Genomic DNA, 23,320 nt, shown 5'->3' on the forward strand with positions numbered 1-23,320 from the left:
TGACTAGGATATGAGTTCACTAAAGATTTTGAATGACCTCTTCTGTTTGAACTCTTGGTGCATGACATTAAAGTTAGACTCGAGTGTCAACTTTGGCATAGTGATGCCTAGACAGATAACTTCTGAAGAGATTTGGAGGTTTGTTGCTGGCGTGACGTCGTTGGACAAGACATGTACATAAACTTGAGCTTTGACCCGTAATGAAGGGGAAAGATGGGTTTAATACCCGAGAGGTTTTGACTCTGCTAACGCCATTGAGGATGTCTCGACAATTAGGCGACACGACCTAGACCAGAAGGTAGGTACTAACTTCGGCGGAGACTCGACTTTATCTAGACGACTTGACTTGAAATCGACTGGACTCTAACTGACTCGAGGCTGAATCGGAATGGTGGACTGAAGTTTTCGAAAATAGAGATTTTCAAAAAGATCTTCAAAAGGTTGGCCAGTTGAAGAGTTGTCTTAAGTTTGTTTTCAAAAGACGGTTTGAGTTTGAGAATACGGCGGCTCTGAAAACAATGTGTTGTTTCCGAAGATGGTTTTTGAAATTCCGAATCACGGATTTGAAAATCTAGAATTGAAGAATTTGGAATCGTCATCACAATGGCCATGAAAACGGTTAAATTTGTTTTCAAATGGTTTGAAATTGGATTTGAAATTTGAAAAAGGTTAAATTTGTTTTCAAAGATTTAAAATTGAATTTGAAATATAAAAACAGTTAAATTTATTTTCAAAGATTTGATTTTTAATTGAAATTTGAAAACGGTTGAATTTATTTTCAAATGATTTGAAAATTGGTTTGAAATCTGAAAACGGTTAAATTTGTTTTCAGAGATTTGATTTTGAATTGAAATTTAAAAACGGTTGAATTTGTTTTCAAAGGATTTGAAATTGGGTTTGAATTCAAATTTGAAAATGGTTAAATTTGTTTTCAAAGATTTGAATTTAGAAATTTTGAGGATTGAATTCGTCATTACGACGGCTTAAAAAAGCCAAATTTGATTTCGAAAATGAGATTGGAAATTTGGAAAATTGCACGGGTTGAAATCATCATTATGACGGTTTAAAATCGTCTTTGTTTTGGAAATTGATTTCGAATTTTGAAAATTCGAGGGTATAATTCGTCATTACGACGGCATAAAAGGGCACTTTGAGATTGCAACGATCGGCGAGGGACCGAGGTTTGAAACGGCCATTATGACGACGTAAAAGGGTATTTTGAAATGGTATGTGAAAACCGAGGTTTGAAATTGTCATTACAATGACGTGAAAAGGCGCATTTGAAATTGGTTATAAAAACCGGGTTTTGAAATGGCCATTATAACGACATAAAAAGGTGTTTTGAAATGGTTGTAAAAAACAGGGTTTGAAAATCGTCATTACGACAGCATAAAAGGTGGGAAATGGTCGGCGAAAGACCGAGGTTTGAAACGGCCATTATAACGACACGAAATGTGTTTTTGAAACGATTGTAAAAACCAGGCTTGAAAATCACCATTACAGCTGCCTAAAAAGGCGTGTTGAAATGGTTGTAGAAAACTAAGTTTGAAAATCGTCATTACGACGGCCTAAAAAGGCGTGCAACGGTCGGCGAAAGACCGAGGTTTGAAATGGCCATTATAACAGCGCAAAAAGGTGTTTTTGAAAGTTTTAAATGACACGGAAGGACTTATGATCACATAACACATAAGCACTCGCAGTTCATTATATTATGCATAATGCTAACACGGGTTTTGGCTTAATAAGGGTGGTTACACACCAAGCGATCAAACCCCGATTTTCGAGAGGGATACCAATCCAAACAAAACGTCTAAGGAGGGTGCCCTAGCCTCGTGCTCGAAGGTGATGAAAGCTCTTTGACGAAACACAAATGTGTATCGTCAACGGTATGCTTGACTCAATCGGGATTCAAAACGCGGGGATGAGAAAACTCATGCCGACGAGACAAGCCAATTGGTCGAAAAAGGGTTTGGTTGTGGGCCCGGACAAGGAACCCGACCTATGACCGTAATATCAATTAATGCACTTTAACCACGACCTCGTTCGAGGTTCACCTCTAAGGATCACAAAGACACATGATGTGGCTAAGGTCGTATCACCAAACCAAAGTAAATCTATCTCAGGACTAACAAGAATAGCTAGCAGTAAGATAGGTATCGAATCCACAGGGAGGCGGTAAAAACTAAGTCTGTAAGTATTTAAGCTGTCTAAAAATAACCGATTTCTGGGGGTTTGTTTTGTTTTCATCTAATAAACTAATTGCAAGTAATTAAATGAAGGTTTTAACGATAATATTAAAGGTCTAGGACTTCCGGTTCACTAGGTCAATTATTTGGGGATTATTAATCAATTGCTAAATCTATCAAGCTGTTTAAGGTCATAAGATCGGTCGACTCAATTATGCCCTTTAGATCGATTCTAACATGCGGTCGCTATAATTAGATACAATCTATTTGATTATCGCAGCCTATATTAATTCTAACCCGGTCGTTGATAGGATCAATTCGCTACACTAATTAATAACTCAGGCCTCAAGTTAATTAACTAGAAGAAGTACAATAATCAAACAACAACTTAAGCGATATCAATAGCAATTAACTAATTTTCCCTTTTAATTAACCTAGATCCCCTTCATCCTAGATGGGAAGATTAGCTACTCATAATGATAACAACAACAACAATGATTAAGAATGAAAACATGATTGAAAGCATGGAACAATAATTGATGAACATAAAACAATGAACGATTAATTAATGAGGAAAGATTAGCACCGTCACAAGGAAGAAATTAGGGTTCTAAGAAAGTATTCAGCAGTATGAATGTAAAATAAAGTGTAGTCTAAGAATAAAACACGAGTTTCTAATTTATAACAAAAGATAATCGTTTTAGGAAAGTCCGGAAATAAATCTGCCAGAGAGGTTCCTCGATCGAGCCAGAGGTGACTCGATCGAGGACAGATGCTCGATCGAGCCAGAGGTGACTCGATCGAGGATCTTGCTTCACAGACTATTTCTTCTCTTCTTTCTCTTCTAGTCGTCGTGCTTCCTAGTTTCTCGTGCCATGCTTCGTGTATTCTACTATGCCGTCTCCGCCATGCTAATATTAGCTTGATCATACTCATAACGAGTCATTTCTGCATCAAAACACAGAATAGCGGCAGTATCGACAATTCATTGAAATAAGGCATATAAATGATATAATAGGCACGAAACGGTATGTAAAATGGTATAAAGGGAGCTATAAAAGTATAAAGTGATACATCAAACTCCCCCAAACCAAACCTTTGCTTGTCCTCAAGCAAAGCAGCCATGCCAAACAAAGAACAGCAAACATAAGGTGAATGAATAACTCAGAGCAAATGTCTAGGCACATACAAATCCCAGCTGTCCACATCTATAATAAAGTAATGACCAAAATTGTGCCAATAAAACAAATTCAAAGACACGGGTAATAGACTAACACAGCTCTTACTCAAGATGTGACATGATACCGAGACTCAGCCAAATACCTTTCAACCTTGCAAGACAATTTTGTTGGATTCTCGCAGTTTCACTCATGCACTCATAAGGGGTGAGATATATGTAAGATAGAAGGAAATAAGACTCTCACTCGACTTATGAAATATGCATGCAATCTAATGTGATAGGAGATTCTCCAACTAGTACGCATTCACAAAACAGACCAAGTACATGTATCAAGGACAGAATGGTGGTAAAGTGGCATGGGTATAGAAGTGGCTTGTGCAAAAGCACGTATGGGCATGTGAGGCTCAGACGGTAGTCGGAGCGCTAAACCAATAGCCAAATCTAATAAGAAATAAAACAATCATCCAACTAGAGAAATAATCTCAACTTTGACAACATATGAGAGAAATGTAAAGGCTCTCCAAATGTGCATTAGACTCCAGTAATTACCACACACGACCTCCTAACAAAACTCAATGAAGCAAACATTTTTCTTCGTTTCTTTTCCTTTTCTTTTCTTTCTTTTTTCTTTTTCTGAATTCTTTTTTTTTTCGAAACTTTTTTTTTCTCTTTCTCTTTTTCAACATAAGAGGTCACACAATTGCTACAAAAAGATAGCTACTACCCACATGACAATAAAAGTCCCAACCCAACCAAAGTAGCTATAACAATAAGGCTCAAACAACTGCGACTGTCCCGAAAAGGTAGGCAAATTCTAGAATGTAGCTAAGAAATAGGATATAAAATGGCTACATGGTTCAAACGGGCTAACAAAACTGGGTAATGTAAGGCTTATTTGAACAAAAAGAACGGCCTATCCTCATGTACTTAATCATATGAACGCGCAAAAGCTAAGAAACTAATGTCACACTTATGCAGTTTGATATTACATATTCCACAAGGAGACCACACTCTTCAGCCTAAATAACAATGAGACCGGTTTATTAATGTTCCCGGCCTAGGAAGCTCTAAAGACCTCAGAAATTTAAGTGGTTTACCAACAAAATAGAGTCAAGTCTACTCGGCATAAGGCATATTGTGACGATCAAGACTTGAGTAAAGAGCTTTGTTCATCATAGCTAACAGGTCAAAACAATGTACATGGACAACTAGATGGGGCTCAAATGCAAAGACAAAGCAAATTATCATCGTTGCTACACAATTCACTAAGACTCGACTCAAAATAAATAAAAACATGTTATTGTATTTTATAATTTTTCAATTTTTTTTGAATTTTTGAATTTTTCACACACAACATTAAATAAAAGTACACAACAAAAATAAACACACTCCCCCAAATCTAAATGTCACAGTGTCCTCATTGTGACGCCTACAACATAGCAATCACAGAAATCCAGCAACCTATAGGACACTCCTAACAAAGGGAAGAGGGAAAACAAAAAAAATGCAATAAAACAAAACAAGAAAGATAATACCAGCTGTAATGCAGTAGCCTCCCCCAAATCAGCTGGAAAGAGAGGGATGTAGTGACCAGCTGTCACTACTGGGCTCCATCAGTATCATCAAAATCATCGATCTCGGCATACAGGGACATCAGCTCAGGATCAGGAACGGAACTACGACCTCGACCACGGGTGGCTCTCCTAACACGGCCTCTACCACGACCACCTCCTCCTGGAACAACAACAGCGGAAGTAGAAGCACTAAACTGACCAAACGGTCCTCTCTGGGAGCAAGGAACACCGGCGTCCTCCGCAAAAATAGAAGTAGGCTGAGGGGGGCGGACTGGAGTGTAGAAGGGACGGCCCAAGGCACCGTAGGTAGTACTAAACTGCCCGAACTCTGTAGGAGTCACTCCATATATGTAATACTCCGTATTTATGGTCTTGGGGGTACTCTATCGAGTAGCCCTTACTCTGTCGAGTAAGGGTATGTTGCAGAATAAAATAGTTTCTGACCTGTTGGCACTCGATCGAGTAGCTGGGGCACTCGATCGAGTAGGGGTACTCGATCGAGTACCTTGGGTACTCGATCGAGTGTCCTGGTTTCTGAGGGGTTTTTCGCGGGTTTTGTTAATTATGCGATTAGGGTATTTAAACTTAATCGTCGTTGTTTTAATTCACTTTTACCAAAACCTAAAACCTGTTTAAGAGAGAAAGCAGTCAGTCATCTTCCTAATCGCATCATTAACAATTCCCGGAGTTCAGACGGTCAGTTCGTGTCGTAGTTCGTGTCGTTGGATTCCTTGCGTCAAGGGTAAGCTTTTAATATAATTTATATAATGTTTTGCTAGGTTTGGTCAAACCCTAATTTAGGATTTGGGGGTTTTATGAATAGTAAGTAATTGGTAGCCTTTATGTGTTATTTGTTAGGAGGAGAATTTGTAGAAGAGGCGTTTTGAGACAGCTGTAGATACCGTCTGCGTGTTGTGCTTTCCAGGTAGGATTTCCTACTCAGTATTAGTCCCATAATGGGATATTGGTGATGTGCTGTAGTTAGTTATTTGATATGATGATTGTGATTGTGATTGTGGTTGTGATTGGTTCCTATGGCTCTCGAGATGCGTTCTCGGCTGAGTGGGGTCACTTGCGGGAGTGATCTCACGCCCTAGTTTCGCCCTTCGTGGAACCCGTCACGAAAGGGGATGTGCACATTAATGGACAGGGTTATCGCTCGTACGATGAGCGGGGCTTAGGTGGGAACGGCAGCGCGGTCCCCCATCGTGGTCGGTCCAAAGGGATGATCGGATTGAGATGATGGGAGTTGGTGGTGTATGGGTGTGTGTGACAGTTCAGCTGTCTGTTTGTCTTATTGTTGTTATCTATATTGATTGTGTGATTAGTACTGACCCCGGTGTTGTTTTGTAAAACCTGCGGTGATCCATTCGGGGATGGTGAGCAGATATTGAACAGGTATAGAGATGATACTGGGATAGCTGGGATGGCCACGACATGACGATAGAGTCTTCCGCTGTACACTACTACAAAAAATGTCAAAGAAACCATTGGAATATAGCCAAAGAGACCATTATAGAGATGGTCTCAAGGTCAAAGGTCTCTTAGGGTAAGAGACCATGCAAAAAAAATGATGTCTTTGTTTCAAGGTTAGAAACCAATGTTAGGAGTTAGATGATTTCTTTGGTAGCTGGAGAAATAATCACCAAAGTAAGAAAAATGGTTTCTTATCTAAATTTTAAACACCTTGTTATGAAGATAGATGGTTTCTTATCTTACTACTAGATACCTTGTTAAAGAGATACATGGTTTCTTATCTAAGTGCTAGACACCTTGTTATAGAGATATATGGTTTCTTATCCTAAATTAATAATCATCTAATTATTTATATATTATACGTCTTATTATACAATTAATCTCATTTTTTTTCCAAGATCATCATACACAGTACGCAAAAGTAGAAATCAAATGATTTTCAAAAATCATCATATTATATATATTGATGCAAAAATATTTTCAAATTTACAACTTGAAGCCCAATGTATTTTGTGTCACTAATTGTTTAACACCCAAAAATTAGCATATTTGCCAAAAAATTACCAAATAATGTAGCTAGCTCATTAACTAACTTCTAAACCATCCTCCTCGTCCTCTACTTCTTTGTGCTTGAGAACAAATGTGGTCCACATATCTCTAACCTCATCAATCATTTGTTGCTCATACGTCTTCTAACATCCTTAAAATACTACAAAAAAAAAAAGCATTAGGAAAACAATTAGTACAATTGTTTACATGTGCGGCTTGGTAACAAACCACGCCAAAACAATTAAGACGTAGTTCAACATTCTAATATCGCAACAGACAAGAAAATAATGTGGTTCATATAAGCCAAAGCACTTGGAGGTTATCCAACACAAACTTCAAGACTACTAACTAAATTAGCCTAGTCAATGCAGCTAAAGCTATGTAGGCTGAACATCATCCTTAGATCCCTCGACCCCCTAGTTCTACTCTTAACAACTTTCATCCAAGAATCAATATACCAATAACATCAAAAACTCATCAACACAAAACTCACAATACAAATTCATCTTGTAGCTATAACGACAAACATAAAATCTACAATCTAGCGAGTCATACCTGATCAGGAATCACTTGGTGTCTATTTGCAATTGCTTCGAGCATATAACGACAAACATAAAATCCACAATCTAGCGAGTCAACTCAAGGTTGTCGAGGGCACCGATACGAAAATCGAATTCCAATGAACTTTAAATTTGATAAAAGTAATGAAAAATCGTCCAATTTATTATGTATATGCATCAAAAAATAAAATGCACTTATAAAGAATATACATAAATTGCTTAACGAACATACCAATGGTTTCCTCCACTTAATAAGTGGTTTCCTTTTCAGTTTCTTGATGTCCTTCCGATGTTCCAGGCTAAACTTTATGATTCCTCTAAATAATTGTAACAAAATTAGATATCTAAAGTAGTGTACGATAACATTAAAGAGGTGATTTTTTTTTTATTGTTACATACTCATTGATAATCTCTTCAGCGAATTGAGAGATCTCATTTTCAGAACCCGAAGGATTAAGCCACCAGACTATTCCATTCCATGGACTAATAACAGCTAGCATCCAATGACGACTGTATACAAAAGAGTAGTGAAGTAAATGTAGAACAATCAAACACATCATAAAAAGTTGTTACTAAATCAGTAAAGCACTAAGTGTTTACTTACTTTTCATGAAAAGGAGCAAAGAACGTTTGATTAATATTCAAACCTTCATTCCAACCAAAGACACGAGCTAAGTAGTCGATGCGCTCCCCCTTTTCCAACAGTGATAAGGGTGATAGATAGTTGACGTCACAAAATCCATACATTCCGGAAACACTCTCTTTATGACATTTATCACTTAAGTACCTTGTACGTATAAAAGAAAAAATCGACTAAACATAATTAGCAATAAAATACACACAATATATACTGTCCTAAACTGAGTAGCGAGGCACTTACTTCATAAAAATGGATATGTGATTTGCTCCAATCTCTCTCTGAAAACACCAATCAAACAAATCTTCATAGTTAAGTTCAACATCAATGGAAAAATAACAGACACTTGTAGGGATTGGAACTATGATTTTTTCGTCATTTTTTTTCATAACCATAGCTTCGTTCTTTAAAACACGCAATAAATCAGTGGTTAACTTAGCTCGATCCTTATCGCTTATAATGTACTTTCGAGAGCATGATCCTTGAGATGAACACGATCGTGGGGATGTGGTGGTAAACTGATTTTTTGGTTGGAGATTAGCTTTAGCGATTTCATCATCATCATGCATTCTCAAAAATAAAATTAAATGACGTGGCAACTTGTTTCCGTAATATGTAAAGCGAGACTTAGTTATGCTAATATGCATTTACCATGTTTCTTGGAAAAATCAAATGACTTGGCCACTTGACAAAGTCGTATGGCTTGAACAACTACGGTAAATTCCTCGGTAGGACATGGCAAAGGTGCACAAGGCATAATAGCTTCTATAATACTCACTCGACGGAAACCAAACTGATAGATTATGACAATGAACTGTCACTTTCTCAGCAGACTCTATGAATACCGTTCCGTTAGCAACAATTTGGTGCCCTTGGTCGCCTTCAATCGCTAAGCAACAATCATTCTCTCCCTAATAATATATATAAAACAAGGTTATTCTATTACTAACACCTTTAATCAAATAATAAAAAAAATGTTTACTACCTCCAGAAATATAGAACGATTACGGCTAGATTGAAGCTGAAAGTTATTGTGTGGATTATGTTGCAACTCAGGCCCATTTTCAGGCCAAGGAACACGATAAGGTTCAGTCTCCACACGATAAGGTTTAGTCTCCTCCACTAGAAGCCTTTCTTGATGATTAGGACGGGAGACTCTGTCATCTTTGCACCCTTGGCGAAGTCCAAAACTAGCAGTCAACAATTGGGTGAATGAAACCTCTTCGTCTAACACAGAAGCGTCTATCTGGCCATTAGCACCAGTAGTTTGGACATCAAAACCATTAGCTTGGTTACCAACATGGCCTATGAAAGGATTAGATCGAGTGCCGGTTAATCCTGGCTGACAGAAAAAACCAAACTGACCAGAAGCGTCAAACTGGCCATTAGCACCAGTAGTTTGGACATTAAAACTCGTAGCTTGGTTACCAACATGGCCTATGAAAGGAATAGATCGAGTGTCGTTTAACCCTGGCTGACCAAAAGAACCAAACTGACCAGAAGCGTCTAACTGGCCATTAGCATCAGTAGTAATGGCTGGAAATCGTCTCAATTGTTCTTCGTTTAAGTTTGACAAAACAAAAGAGGCCAAAAGATTGTGTTGGTTTTTCACAGCTACCAATTCCGACGTCAAATTATTAATTTGAGTGTGCAAATGGCTAGGTGGGATCGGTTTGTTATAGCCAAAATACTCTTTGTTTGTGATCCCAGATCCTACAGCGACAACTTGACCTCCTCGTTCGGGCTTCTTTAATGCTCTAGCTAAAATATCATCTCGGCCACTGGATCCTATTCCTCCATCTTGGGATTGTGCCATCAATGTTCTCTGACACAAACAATAGATAATTCAAGCAATTTAGTAGTAAATTATAAGATACGAGTTTTGGCGATATGAAATAATGCACAAATAATTCTTACAATTTCTTCACCAACTTTCAGATCTGTTGGATTGTTAAAGATTATATGACCATCATCATTAACATCAGAATGAGCTTTAATCCACACTAAATGTCGAGGAACTTCCGTGAAATGGATTTTTTTTTCAGAGCTCTTGTTCCTAAAATTAAACAAATGGCTTGTCAAACATAAGATTAGCATAAAAGTAGGTATCGTAATCGTTCTACACTCACCACCATGAACTGATGCACAACAATGATCTTAAAAGATTATACAGTGTAAAAATAAGGACAACCAAAACACGTTCTAACAACAAAACCACGAAGTTAGCTTTATGAAAACTTACAACTTGTTCCTCAAAATACTGGTACCCACGTCTTCCTCCTCGATAGCTTGAATTCTTTAATTGTGATTTTTCCCGAAACTTGGCACTTATTGCCTTTGCATAACATAATGAAACAAAGTTAGAGAAAGAGAATTTGTATGTTCATTAAATACGAAATCTATAATAGCAAAGCTTATATAATAAAATTACTCTAAACTCGGGAGTAGTATAAGTGGCGAATTTGTCCCAAACAAAGTTGATGTATCCAACGGTATTTCCATGGCCTCTTTTTTCTAATCTCTCCATCAGATTTGTATAACCAATACTTTCTTAATCTAGTCTTGAAAGCATTCCATCTTTTATCGCTCGTGTTAGGATCCACTTTCTACGATCTTCTCGTACTATGAACCCTTTCTGCACATTATTTTTATGGTAATTAAAATAAGTTTGTAATAAATAACTTTCTTAATATAAGCAGTTTTGTGATGAATTCTTTCTTACCGCGATGAACTCATAAACCTCATCTAACTTAGCTTGTGGAACGTCCGGCCACTTTCTATAGTTGATGGATACTCGTTCACGAGCAACAACGCCGATGTATGTGGAAAATGAGGTTTTGTGGTCCCCAAATGGCACGTTTCTGCAATTCCACTGCAAGGGAATTTTAGTATTACTATCAATCGCCTTCCCAACTAATGCCAACACAGTACGACCCCTCTCATATTCACGATTTTCGTTCTCGATCGATTCGTGGTCCGATTCAATCATTTCGACGTTGATGAGCTTGTTTGTTCTTTTTTGCCATAAACCTGTGCATAAAATTTATAAACTACTCAGAACCAATTCATATCATACAAACATAAATGAACTTCGTACTCATTTTACGATTTGATACCATTTTGAAATTATGGAGTGAACTATTTCTTCTCCTTATGGATATGACCTAGACCTTTACTGGTGTTTAACACTCGAAAACACAGAAGGTCACACTACTACTTTACAATTAATTATCAACTTCTATTACTTAGTGGCGTCATTTTTTATTAATCAACTCATAGTCAAATACTAAATAAATTGCATAAAGTTCAACATCATAAGGAGGTAATTAATTACACCACTTGAAAACTAAACATCATAAGCAGGCCAAATACTGAACGAATTGATAGCATTTCTAGTCTTATTACTAGCAGGCCAAATACTAAACGAAATGAAAAATGCCCATATAAACCTTCTTTATTTTTCATTTCCATTCCTTTGAATCTCAATTCCCCATCGTTCAATCGAATATGTTCAACATCATTTCCTTCCTTAAATTCCCATATAAACCCTCTTTGTTTACCTTTCTTAGATCGACCCATCAAAAAACTATTTCCCAAAGTCGGGAATTTCCAATGTAATTCCGGTTTTACAGACACTTCAATATCTCAGTACTAATTTATTGTTGTTAAAGTCGCCATTTTCAATGTAAAGATTGGATCTTTGTGGTTTCTATCTTTGAAAACAAGCATAATTGCATCCCATCAATTAATAAGGAAAACAAAGCTTATTTATACAAAAAAATGAAGAAAGGGGACTCAACTGACAGAAAATCGCGACGGGCTGATGAGTAGGTTGGCGATGGCAGGTTGTGGATGGCAAAAATGACCGAGGATTTGGAGAGTACAGAGTAGAAGTTGAGTAGTAATTGGGTTTTCTAGGGTTCAAGAGAGAGATGGGTGATGGATTTTTTTTCTTTTATGTTTCTTATGACTAATTGACTATCCTTTTTCTACTTTAATATTTTTTTCAAAAAAGTCAAAAAAATTACTTTGTACGGAGTAGTAGTCTAGTAGTAATGGCGCCATTTTATATGTACCAAAATATATAATTGCGCCAATTTTTTCACATAAGAAACCAGCTTTTTTATGATGGTTTCTTTGTTATGTATATTGAGTGGGGCACACACAACTTAAGAAATCATTTTTCTTTATGGATTGGTTTTTTGAGATAAGACACCATTTAAACACTTACATGGTTATTTATTGATGATTTCTTATCTACATGTTGTAGTAGTGGTAGTTTAGCATTTATTTACATTTCAGTTGAGAACAGATAGTTTGGAATAATGTATTGTACTTTCAGTTTGGTTTCGAGGATTGTACTTATTCATTAAACTACTTATAATAAATGTTGTTTCTGTTTTGTCTATTTGATTATCATGCCTCGGGCAACCGAGATGGTGATGTCTTCATACCTGAGTGGTCCTGGTAAGGCACTCGGAGTATGGGGTGTTACAAATGGTATCGAGCGACGATCCCGAAACCCGTAACCAATGAACTTAATGAATATAGGGAGTCAATTAAAATGAACCCGGGGTAAAAGTTGTAGGAGCTAGTGCAAAGGCTTGGGAGACGTCCTAAAGTCGCGGGGTTCGCCCTACAACTTTGAACCGGTCACATGGGGGAAATGTGTGTTGAGTCATGTGTGTGCTTAGTAACTTGCGTGACAATGTGATGGAATGTGTGATTTGATTGTTGGATGTTGAAGGAGAAGTTGAGAATGTGAAAGAAAAGTAATATATATATGTAGACGTGATGATGGAATAACATGTTGGATGTTTACAATGTGGCTTTAATGGCATGATGAATTGATCTTGTTGATAGTAGAGTAAATGCGTAGCATATTTATTATGATATCATATGATTTTATAAAGTTAGCATGTTAGTATGTGACGTAATATGCGGGTAACTCTTACGTATTGGTGGTACTTGATCGAGTGAGGCTGACTCGATCGGGTAGGTTTTTAACGATTTTGAGTCCAGAATCGAGTTTTGGGGCACTCGATCGAGTAACTAGGGGTACTCGATCGAGTAGGGGGTCACTCGATCGAGTAGCCTAGATACTCGATCGAGTGGGTTAGTGATCGAAGGTCCTTTGGTTCTGAGTTTGGGTACTGATCGAGTACATGGGGGCACTCGATCGAGTAGCCCGTTACTCGATCGAGTGGGTTTGGATACTCGATCGAGTAGGTTCTGGGCAGCGCGTTTTCGTGTTTTGAGGTTTAGTACGCGTGTTTATGTTTATCCCTTTCTTATATAGCTTCAAGATGCCGCCCAAGAGAAATGCTTTGTACGCGAGAGCTGAGCTTATGACTACGGATGACATCGTTAAGATGTTGGAACACCAGACGCTCTTCCGAGACCCCGAAGAGAGTGAATGAGGACAAGGATAAGAGTAAGGAGAAGGAGGTTGACCATGCTAAAGTCAGCCTCTATATTGCGAGGTTTAACCCGAAGGAGTACAAGGGAGTTGAGGAGCCTAACCATCTTGATAGTTGGCTGAGGGAGATGGAGAACATACTAGATTTAGTTCGCCGTCCCGATGAGATGAGAGTGGATCAGCCGCATTCTATCCGAGGGAGGCAAAATGCAAGTGGTGGGATTCAGTGAAAGTGAGTGCCAAGGAGATATATACCAACCAGGGGTTACCCGCTATACCTTGGGAGGAGTTTCGTAGGGGTGAGGAGGAAGGAGTTCGTACCCGAGCATGTGAGGAGTAAGTTGAGAGAGGAGTTCGACAAGTTTAAGATGACTCCGAGATGTCCGTGGCTGAGTACTACTGACAGTTCAATGAGAAATCCAGATATGCTAAGGATATGGGTTTGAGTGAGGAGAATCTGGCTTTGAGGTTTGAGAGAGGGCTAACCACGAAGATTATGGATAAGTTACCCGTGGGAGTCCTTACTGATGTGAAGGAAGCATATGAGAGGGCTGGGAGAGCTGAGAGACTAGTGGAGATGGCTCAGGAGAGGTCGGGTGGAGAGAAGAGGAAGTCTGAGAGCGAGGGTGGTGGCCAATCTAATTTCAAGAAAAGCAACCACAATCAATCTAAGGGATTTTCTTCTGGTCCGGTTTAGTCTTTGGAACTTCCTTTGGGCGAGGTCGTGGGAGTGTGAGCAACACCGGGAGTGACTCGCTTTGGTTGTGGTGGCGTAGGCCACAAGAGACATGAGTGCACGAGCGCACCGGATCTTTTCGAGAGACCCGCACGAGCTTTGCGAGCAACGGACCACCGGATCATGGCCAAACCGGGAGGTCGAGCTACCAGTGGAGGCAACCGCAACGGCGGTAATTTTATCGAAGACACCGATGAACAACAACAACAATCAAGGGTCGGGTGCTAAGCCGACCGCATCGCCTAGTACTTGTCCAGGAGGTGGGCGTAAGACCAAAGGGCAAGTTGTTCATGATGGACAAGAAGGCAGCTGAGGAGGATGCGCACGTTATCACCGGTACATTCCTTGTTAATGGTATTCCTACGTTTGTTTTGTTTGATTCAGGGGCTTCTCAATCGTTTGTGTCTTCGAGTCATGTAAAACAGTTGGGTTTGAGAGTATATGAGTCAGTTAGGGAGCAAGTTTTCATACCTTCAGGCGAGTCTGTATCGTGTGGGAGGTTGTTTAGAGATGTATCTTTGATAGTTGGGCAAGTCGATTTCCCTGTAGACTTGCTAGAGTTTCCTTTTAATGGTTTTGAGATGATAGTTGGGATGGATTGGTTAGGAAAGTATAAGGCTAAGATAGACTCATCATCAAAGAGAGTGTCCCTTAGAGGTCCTAAGGGTGTAAGTGTGTCTTATCGTGGGTTTCTAGTCAAACCCAAAGTTAAGTTGATTCTGTTGTCACTTTGAAGTCGTATCTGAGGAAGGGATGTCCTCTGATTTTGTGCCATGTGAGAGATGACCGGATAGAGAGCCCTAGCAATTGATGAGATACCATGGTGGGGGGGGAGTTTGCGAGATGTCTTTCCGTAGGAGATTCCGGGTTGCCACCGAAGAGGGAGATAGATTTCACCGTTGAGTTGAAGCCAGGGACGGGGCCAATCTCTAAGGCACCGTACCGTATGGGTCCTAAGGAGATGGAGGAGCTTAGGAAGCAGTTGGATGATTTGATAGAGAAGGGATACATTAGACCAAGTGTATCGCCTTGGGGAGCACCGCTCTTTTCGTGAAGAAGAAGGATGGAACTTTGAGGTTATGCATAGATTACCGGGAGCTGAACCGTGTGACGATAAAGAACAAGTATCCTTTGCCAAGGATAGATGACCTGTTTGATCAGTTGAGTGGTGCAACGGTCTTTTCTAAGATCGATTTGAGGTCGGGTACCATCGGTGAAGATTAGAGATGTGGACATACCGAAGACAGCTTTCACGTCGAGGTATGGCCATTATGAGTATGTGGTGATGCCATTTGGGTTGTCTAATGCGCCGGCAGTGTTTATGGATTTGATGAATAGGATCTTCGACGTTCTTGGATCGGTTTGTAGTGGTGTTTATCGATGACATCTTAGTCTACTCTAAGACTAAGGAGGAGCATGAGGAGCATCCGAGGATCGTGTTGCGTACTTTGAGAGATCATGAGTTGTATGCTAAGCTGTCCAAGTGTGAGTTCTGGTTGGAGAAGGTTGCTTTTCCGGGGCATGTAATCTCTAAAGATGGGGTAGTCAGGATCCTGGCGAAGATTGAAGCAAAGGACAAAGTGGGAAGCACCAAGAATGTTGCTTGAGGTTAGGAGTTTCTTGGGTTTAGCCGGATACTACGACGGTTCGTGAAAGATTTCTCCAAGATAGCTAGACCGATGACAGCGTTGATGAGGAAAGAGAACAGTTTCGTTGGGATGAGAGTTGTGAGACGGCGTTCCCAAACCTTAAAGGAGCGTTTGACCACGGCTCCCGTCTTGGCATTGCTCGAAGGGAGCGAGAATTTTGAGGTCTATACAGATGCCTCGAAGAATGGGTTGGGATGTGTGTTGATGCAGAATGGTAAAGTAATTGCCTATGCTTCTAGGCAGTTGAAGCCTTATGAGGAGAACTACCCTACTCATGACCTGGAGTTGGGTGCAGTGGTGTTTGCTCTCAAGATTTGGAGGCACTACCTTTATGGAGCAATCTTTAAGGTATTTTCTGATCACAAGAGTCTCAAGTACATCTTCACGCAGAAGGAGTTGAACATGAGACAGAGGAGGTGGATGGAGCTGATTGGTGATTACGACATGGAAATCATCTACCATGAAGGGAAGGCCAATGTTGTTGCTGATGCTTTGAGTAGAAAGAGTGTACATTCCTTGTGTACAGCTCTATCTTTGATGAGGCTGAGGGATGAGGTAGCGAGCTTTGGGATTCATATGATGCAGAAAGGAGATGCTATGGGTGATATGACAGTACACATGGAGTTTTATGATGATATTCGAGGTAAACAAGCTTTGGATCCTAAGATAGTGGAGTGGAGAGTCGAGTAGAGAAAGGGACAAAGTCCCTGTTTTCCATTCATACCGATGGTAGCTTGAGGTTTGATGGTAGGTGGTGTGTTCCTAATGACGAGGAGTTGAAAAAGACAATCATGACTGAAGCGCATTGCACACCATATTCAGTTCATCCGGGTGGAGACAAGCTTTACAAAGATTTGAAGAAAACGTTTTGGTGGCCTGGGATGAAGAAAGAGACAGCCGAGTTTGTGTCCCGTTGTTTGACATGCCAGAGAGTTAAAGGGGAACAGAGAAGACCACAAGGTAAGGTTCAGTCTTTGGAGGTGCCTGAGTGGAAGTGGGAATCCATTTCCATGGATTTCATTGTGGGTTTACCTAAGAGTCAACAAGGTAACAATATGATTTGGGTGATAGTGGATCGGTTGACCAAGTCACTCACTTTGTTCCAATGAAAGATACATGGACTAAGGCACAATTGGCTATGGCCTATCGAAAGAACGTGCTTAAGTTACATGGAGTCCCTAAGGACATAGTGTCCGACAGAGATGCGAGGTTTATATCGAGGTTTTGGAAGGAGTTGCAGAATCGTTGGGAACAGACTTTGAAGATGAGTACAAAGATTTCACCGCGCGACAGATGGGCAGACCGAGAGAACAATCAAGACTCTTGAGGATATGTTGCGAGCTTGTGTGATGGATTTTGGTGGTAGCCGGGAGCAGAGGTTGGACTTAATAAAGTTTTCTTACAACAATGCTATCACACCAAAGATTGGCATGGCACCGTTTGAGGCTTTGTATGGGAGGAGATGTAGGAGTCCGATCTGTTGGGACGATAGTGCTTTGAGGCAATGGTTTTAGGACCATAGATGGTACATGAGATGGTGGAACAGATTAAGATGATCGGGAACGGATGAGAGCAAACTCGGATCGACAAGAGTTATGCGAGATCTACATCGTCGGGACATAGAGTTTCAGGTTGGGGACAAGGTTCTTCTGAAAGTGTCTCCTATGCGAGGAGTTATGAGATTTGGGAAGAAAGGCAAGCTAAGCCAGAAGTTTATAGGGCCTTATGAGATCTTAGAGCGAGTTGGGGAAGTGGCTTATCGTTTGGCTTTACCGGCCGCTTTGGAGAGAGTGCATAATGTGTTTCATGTATCGCAGGTACGGAAGTATGTGAGTGACCCGTCACATGTGTTGGAGGCAGAGAGCTTAGAGCTGGATGAGTCTTTATCGTACCTTGAGGTGCCTAAGCGGATCCTAGACCGAAAAGTTAGAAAGACCAGGAGTGGTGAGACAGTGTTGCTTAAGATCCTTTGGTTTAACCATGAGACTGAGGAAGCTACATGGGAGGCGGAGGATATCATGAAAGAGCGTTACCCTTTCCTTTTTGATCAGGTATGTATGGTTACGGGGACGTAACCTTGTTTCTTTTAGGGGGGTAGGAGATGATCGCGAGAGTTTTTAAGAGTTTTTACACCCCTTTTATATGTTGTGTCGGTATGTTTGTCGGGATAAGTTGGGTTAGTAGCATGTTTTACGTTGTGTTTATTTTGACCTTCGAGTCGGGAAGCTTATGGGAGTACCTTTGTTTAGTAGTGGTTTGAACTTGGGGGACGAAGTTCCTTTTAAGGAGGGAAGACCGTAATACTCCGTATTTATGGTCTTGGGGTACTCTATCGAGTAGCCCTTACTCGTCGAGTAAGGGTATGTTGCAGAATAAAATAGTTTCTGACCTGTTGGGCACTCGATCGAGTAGCTGGGGCACTCGATCGAGTAGGGGGGTACTCGATCGAGTACCTTGGGTACTCGATCGAGTGTCCGGTTTACGGGGAGTTTTTCGCGGGTTTTGTTAATTATGCGATTAGGGTATTTAAACTTAATCGTCGTTGTTTTAATTCACTTTTACCAAAACCTAAAACCTGTTTAAGAGAGAAAGCAAATCATCATCTTCCTAATCGCATCCTTAACAATTCCCGAGTTCGACGGTCGATTCGTGTCGTTGGATTCCTTGCATCAAGGGTAAGCTTTTAATATAATTTATATAATGTTTTGCTAGGTTTGGTCAAACCCTAATTTAGGATTTGGGGGTTTTATGAATAGTAAGTAATTGGTAGCCTTTATGTGTTATTTGTTAGGAGGAGAATTTGTAGAAGAGGCGTTTTGAGACAGCTGTAGATACCGTCTGCGTGTTGTGCTTTCCAGGTAGGATTTCCTACTCAGTATTAGTCCCATAATGGGATATTGGTGATGTGCTGTAGTTAGTTATTTGATATGATGATTGTGATTGTGATTGTGGTTGTGATTGGTTCCTATGGCTCTCGAGATGCGTTCTCGGCTGAGTGGGGTCACTTGCGGGAGTGATCTCACGCCCTAGTTTCGCCCTTCGTGGAACCCGCCACGAAAGGGGATGTGCACATTAATGGACAGGGTTATCGCTCGTACGATGAGCGGGGCTTAGGTGGGAACGGCTGCGGTCCCCCACTCGGGCGGGTGGTCCAAAGGGACCGGATTGAGATGATGGGAGTTGGTGGTGTATGGGTGTGTGTGACAACAAATTGTCTGTTTGTCTTATTGTTGTTATCTATATTGATTGTGTGATTAGTACTGACCCCGGTGTTGTTTTGTAAAACCTGCGGTGATCCATTCGGGGATGGTGAGCAGATATTGAACAGGTATAGAGATGATACTGGGATAGCTGGGATGGCCACGACATGACGATAGAGTCTTCCGCTGTAGTTTAGCATTTATTTACATTTCAGTTGAGAACAGATAGTTTGGAATAATGTATTGTACTTTCAGTTTGGTTTCGAGGATTGTACTTATTCATTAAACAACTTATAATAAATGTTGTTTCTGTTTTGTCTATTTGATTATCATGCCTCGGGCAACCGAGATGGTGATGTCTTCATACCTGAGTGGTCCTGGTAAGGCACTCAGAGTATGGGGGTGTTACAATATAGATGGAACACACGGCTGTCATCACCCGGAGTGGTGTAATAGCTAGGTGTCACACCTCGATACTGGCCCCCTGAAGCAAGAGACAAGGCCTCCATCTGTTCCCACATCCGTCTCTCTGTCAAAGCAGTGTTGATGCCCTCATGCATCCTCACCTCTCGTGTAATAACCGGATCAAAATGGTAGCCTGAGCAAGATAGGCTGAAGGAGGTGGAGGAGGAGCAGGCTGGAATGAGCCAGGCAGATAGGTAGTGGGCTGACGACGTCTCCAGCGCCCGTCGGTAGTGGTAGTAGTACTAGACCCAGGAAAAGTGACCAGAAGGTCCTGAGGAATCAGATAAGTAACGGGTGGGGGTCGCTCCACAGCCGTACTCTCCTCAAGGGGGTCGATAGCAGGTAAACGGGCGCAAGGTAGAAGCATGTAAGACTCGCCATGGACCCTCCAGTAATGGTCCTTCCCATTCTTGATGTCAATATAAGAAATGTCATAACGGAGGTGGTCATGATCAACAAGTGGCTCATGGTCATCCATGGGCTCGTAGGGGTCATCACCCTCAAAATCACAAACAGCCCTAGCTATCTTGGTGACAAGAGCACCACAATCAAGGTTCCCATACCTCCCAATCATCCTATCAAAAGCCGAGCACACAAGAGTAGGGGGAGAGAACTCGAATATCTCCTCTCGATAAGGATTCAAGTAACTAGCAAGGATTAAGACCTCAATAGTGGAGGTCTTGCTCTTGTCGTGTCGGCCATACAACAAGTAGCTCCAATACCTCAAGAATAAACGAAGACAAACGTGTTGGACGTCCAACAAAGCCATAGCACCGACATCCGCATCCGCATAACCGGTAAACAATGGAAAATATCGAATAGCGGACAGCCCACCAACACCGTACAAGTCTCCGTCTGTATGCTTATCTATTCCCAGAATTTCTGACAGACGGTCAAAGGTTAAGGACCGCTCTACATTAAGCAATCGAAATTTGATAAGATGATCACTGGGAAAGTAGGTAAATGAGCTCAAAAACTCGAGAGTTAAAGCAGGGTAAGATAATTCATGGAGTGTGAAAAGACCATGTAACCCTATCTCATTGAACATGCCAAACATAATGTCATCTATCTTCAATGTTCGCAAAATTTTCCTATCCACGCATCGAGTGGCACTCATAGATTTAGTTAACAAATAATCGAACCTGTCCTTTTGTGCTTTGTCACGGAATTCGATGAATGGGTAATCATCCAAAGGCGATAAGTCATCCTCCGAAGACACAACTTCTTCGGGAATCACCTCGGGTTGCTGAACCGGGGCTCTCCTTTCTCGAGTCCTCTTATTTCCTTGCCTAGAAGTCGACATTGCCTACAAAAAAGACAAGTAGACAATCATATTCCAACCATAGCACAAAACAATCCCGTTTTATGGCAAATATGGGTCAAAAAATCAATTTTTAAGACTCAAAATCACAATTAAAGCATCCAAAAAGTTAAGGGAACATGAGTATGTATCAAATAATGAAGAATCCAAGCATAAGAACACAATTTCTAACCAATTTAATGCATATTTTCTACCCGGATTTTGAAGAACCCTAATTCCCAAATTAGCAAATTAGGCATGAATTTCAACAAACAAGGAGCTAGAAAGCAAGGAAATAGCAAATGTATACTAGCAATGGAAGATTTAATACAATAAACTCAAGTTATAAGCAAGGAATTTCAGAATTTTCGAGACAAATTAGGCAAATTTCGGGACATACCTGAGCAAAAATAGCAATGAATCGCGAAAATAAGCACAAGAGAGTGATGCAAACAAGTAATAAGCAATTAAACACAAGTTTTAAGTGAGATTTGATGATGATTTATGATGAATGAAAGAAAAAGAGCAATAGAGGAGGAAGAATGCAGGAAAGTGTCGAAATAAGAAGAAGGGAATTGAAAGAAGTAAGAGCAATTAAACACAAAACCGGTTTAAAGAAAACGCGGAACCCGGTTTTTTTAGGTGCCTCGATCGAGTCGCGCCTGGCTCGATCGAGGAACCAGTTTCCTGACTAGCCAACTTTCGTTTTAAACTTTTTGAATTTGTGCATAGGTGCCTCGATCGAGTCGCTCCTGGCTCGATCGAGCTGATAGGTTCCTCGATCGAGTCGCATGTGGCTCGATCGAGGAAGTTGATGTTGGCTTCTTTTCTCGTCATTTGTTACTCATAGCTTCAAATTCCGTCAAAATTCCTACAAATAATACTTGAAAGCATATCAAGTACCCTCTCCTCATCTCTCAAAGGTCAAGGAAAAACATAAAAGCAAAAACTTGAAATGAAATCCTAATTACAAACTAATAAGTTACAAAATCCGAGCTGCCTCTAGGTAGCGCTGTTTTTTGCGGTCCCGCACGACCGTAATTCTTCATCAGCAAGAAAAATAAATGGGGAAGAGGTCAAGGGCCTCTATTACCCCAACATAAGCATCTTCATAGTAAGTTTTCAAGCGTTGCCCATTCACTTTGAAGGTCTTTCCTGTGTCATAATGCAGTGTAACTGACCCAAATTTGTTCACATCAGTAATAGTGAACGGTCCAGACCATCTACTCTTCAATTTACCTGGAAACAAGCGCAAACGAGAGTTAAATAAGAGAACTTTCTCACCAACATGAAATTCCCTTTGCAATATATGCTTGTCATGCCACTTCTTCGTTCGCTCCTGGTATACTTGAGCACTATCGTAGGCATGCAGTCGAAATTCATCAAGGTCATTCAACTGCATCAGTCGTTTCTCACCCGCCAGTGAGGGATCCATATTCAGCTCTTTTATGGCCCACATAGCCTTGTACTCAAGCTCCACAGGTAAATGACAGGACTTGCCATAGACGAGACGGTAAGGTGAGGTTCCAATCGGCGTTTTGAAGGCAGTACGGTAAGCCCACAAAGTATCATCGAGCTTCTGACTCCAATCTTTTCTGTTCTTGCTTACTACCTTTTCCAAGATCTGTTTCAGCTCTCTGTTGGAAATCTCCACTTGTCCACTGGTTTGAGGATGATAAGCCAATCCTCTGCGGTGTGTAACGCCATATTTCTTCAAGAGAGAATTAAGATGACGCTCATTAAAATGCTTGGCTCCATCACTGATCACGGCGCGAGGCACTCCAAACCATGGAAAGATAATCTTCTGAAACAGCTTAACAACAGATTTAGCATCACAAGTGGGGGTGGCAATTGCCTCCACCCATTTAGAAACATAATCTACAGCTACTAATATGTATTGGTTCCCGAAATATGTAGGGAACGGCCCTTGGTAATCAACGCCCCAAACATAAAAAATATCCACTTCGGATATCCCAGCTTGAGGCATCTCATGCCTTTGCGAGATATTGCCAGTTCTTTGACAAGCATCACAAGAACGGACAAAGTTAGTAGCATCCTTAAGGATAGTAGGCCAATAAAAACCCGATTGCATTACCTTAGCAAATGTCCGAGAAGGACCATGATGACCACCATAGGAAGAAGAGTGACAATGAGAAAGGATGGCACGTACCTCACCCTCTGAAATACATCGTCTGTAGATACCATCGGCACACTCTCGGAACAGATAGGGATCGTCCCAGAAGTACCGCTTCACATCATGCATAAATCTCTTCTTCTGCTTATAAGATAAGTCAAGAGGAAGTGTACCTCCTACCAAATAATTGGCATAATTTGCAAACCATGGGGTATTTGCAGCTACAGCTAGAAGATGGTCGTCTGGAAAAGAGTC

General features: G+C 40.6%; 1 protein-coding gene across 1 annotated transcript; it reads right to left on the reverse strand.

The window, feature by feature from the left end:
• Nucleotides 1-4,966: 4,966 nt before the first annotated feature.
• Nucleotides 4,967-19,726, reverse strand: LOC141632771 (uncharacterized). The gene is made up of 12 exons (XM_074445284.1): nucleotides 19,636-19,726; nucleotides 10,885-11,192; nucleotides 10,334-10,497; nucleotides 10,080-10,218; nucleotides 9,148-9,987; nucleotides 8,406-8,443; nucleotides 8,130-8,312; nucleotides 7,925-8,035; nucleotides 7,736-7,842; nucleotides 7,521-7,591; nucleotides 7,104-7,125; nucleotides 4,967-5,268 (listed from the first exon to the last, which is right to left on the reverse strand). The coding sequence occupies exons 1-12, from the start codon at nucleotides 19,724-19,726 to the stop codon at nucleotides 4,967-4,969; spliced, it is 2,376 nt and encodes a 791-aa protein (XP_074301385.1).
• Between the last annotated feature and the right edge of the window lie 3,594 nt (nucleotides 19,727-23,320).

The sequence above is a fragment of the Silene latifolia genome, chromosome Y, assembly GCF_048544455.1.
Source record: "Silene latifolia isolate original U9 population chromosome Y, ASM4854445v1, whole genome shotgun sequence".
Taxonomy (NCBI): domain Eukaryota; kingdom Viridiplantae; phylum Streptophyta; class Magnoliopsida; order Caryophyllales; family Caryophyllaceae; genus Silene; species Silene latifolia.

Coding starts and splice junctions, on each gene's coding strand:
- LOC141632771 (XM_074445284.1), bottom strand. CDS start 19,726: ATGCATGAGGGCATCAACACTGCTTTGACAGAGAGACGGATGTGGGAA. Junction 10,498..10,884: donor AGGTTTATGAGTTCATCGCG/GTAAGAAAGAAT, acceptor TGTTATGCAAAG/GCAATAAGTGCCAAGTTTCG. Junction 10,219..10,333: donor GTTGTCCTTATTTTTACACT/GTATAATCTTTT, acceptor GTTTAATTTTAG/GAACAAGAGCTCTGAAAAAA.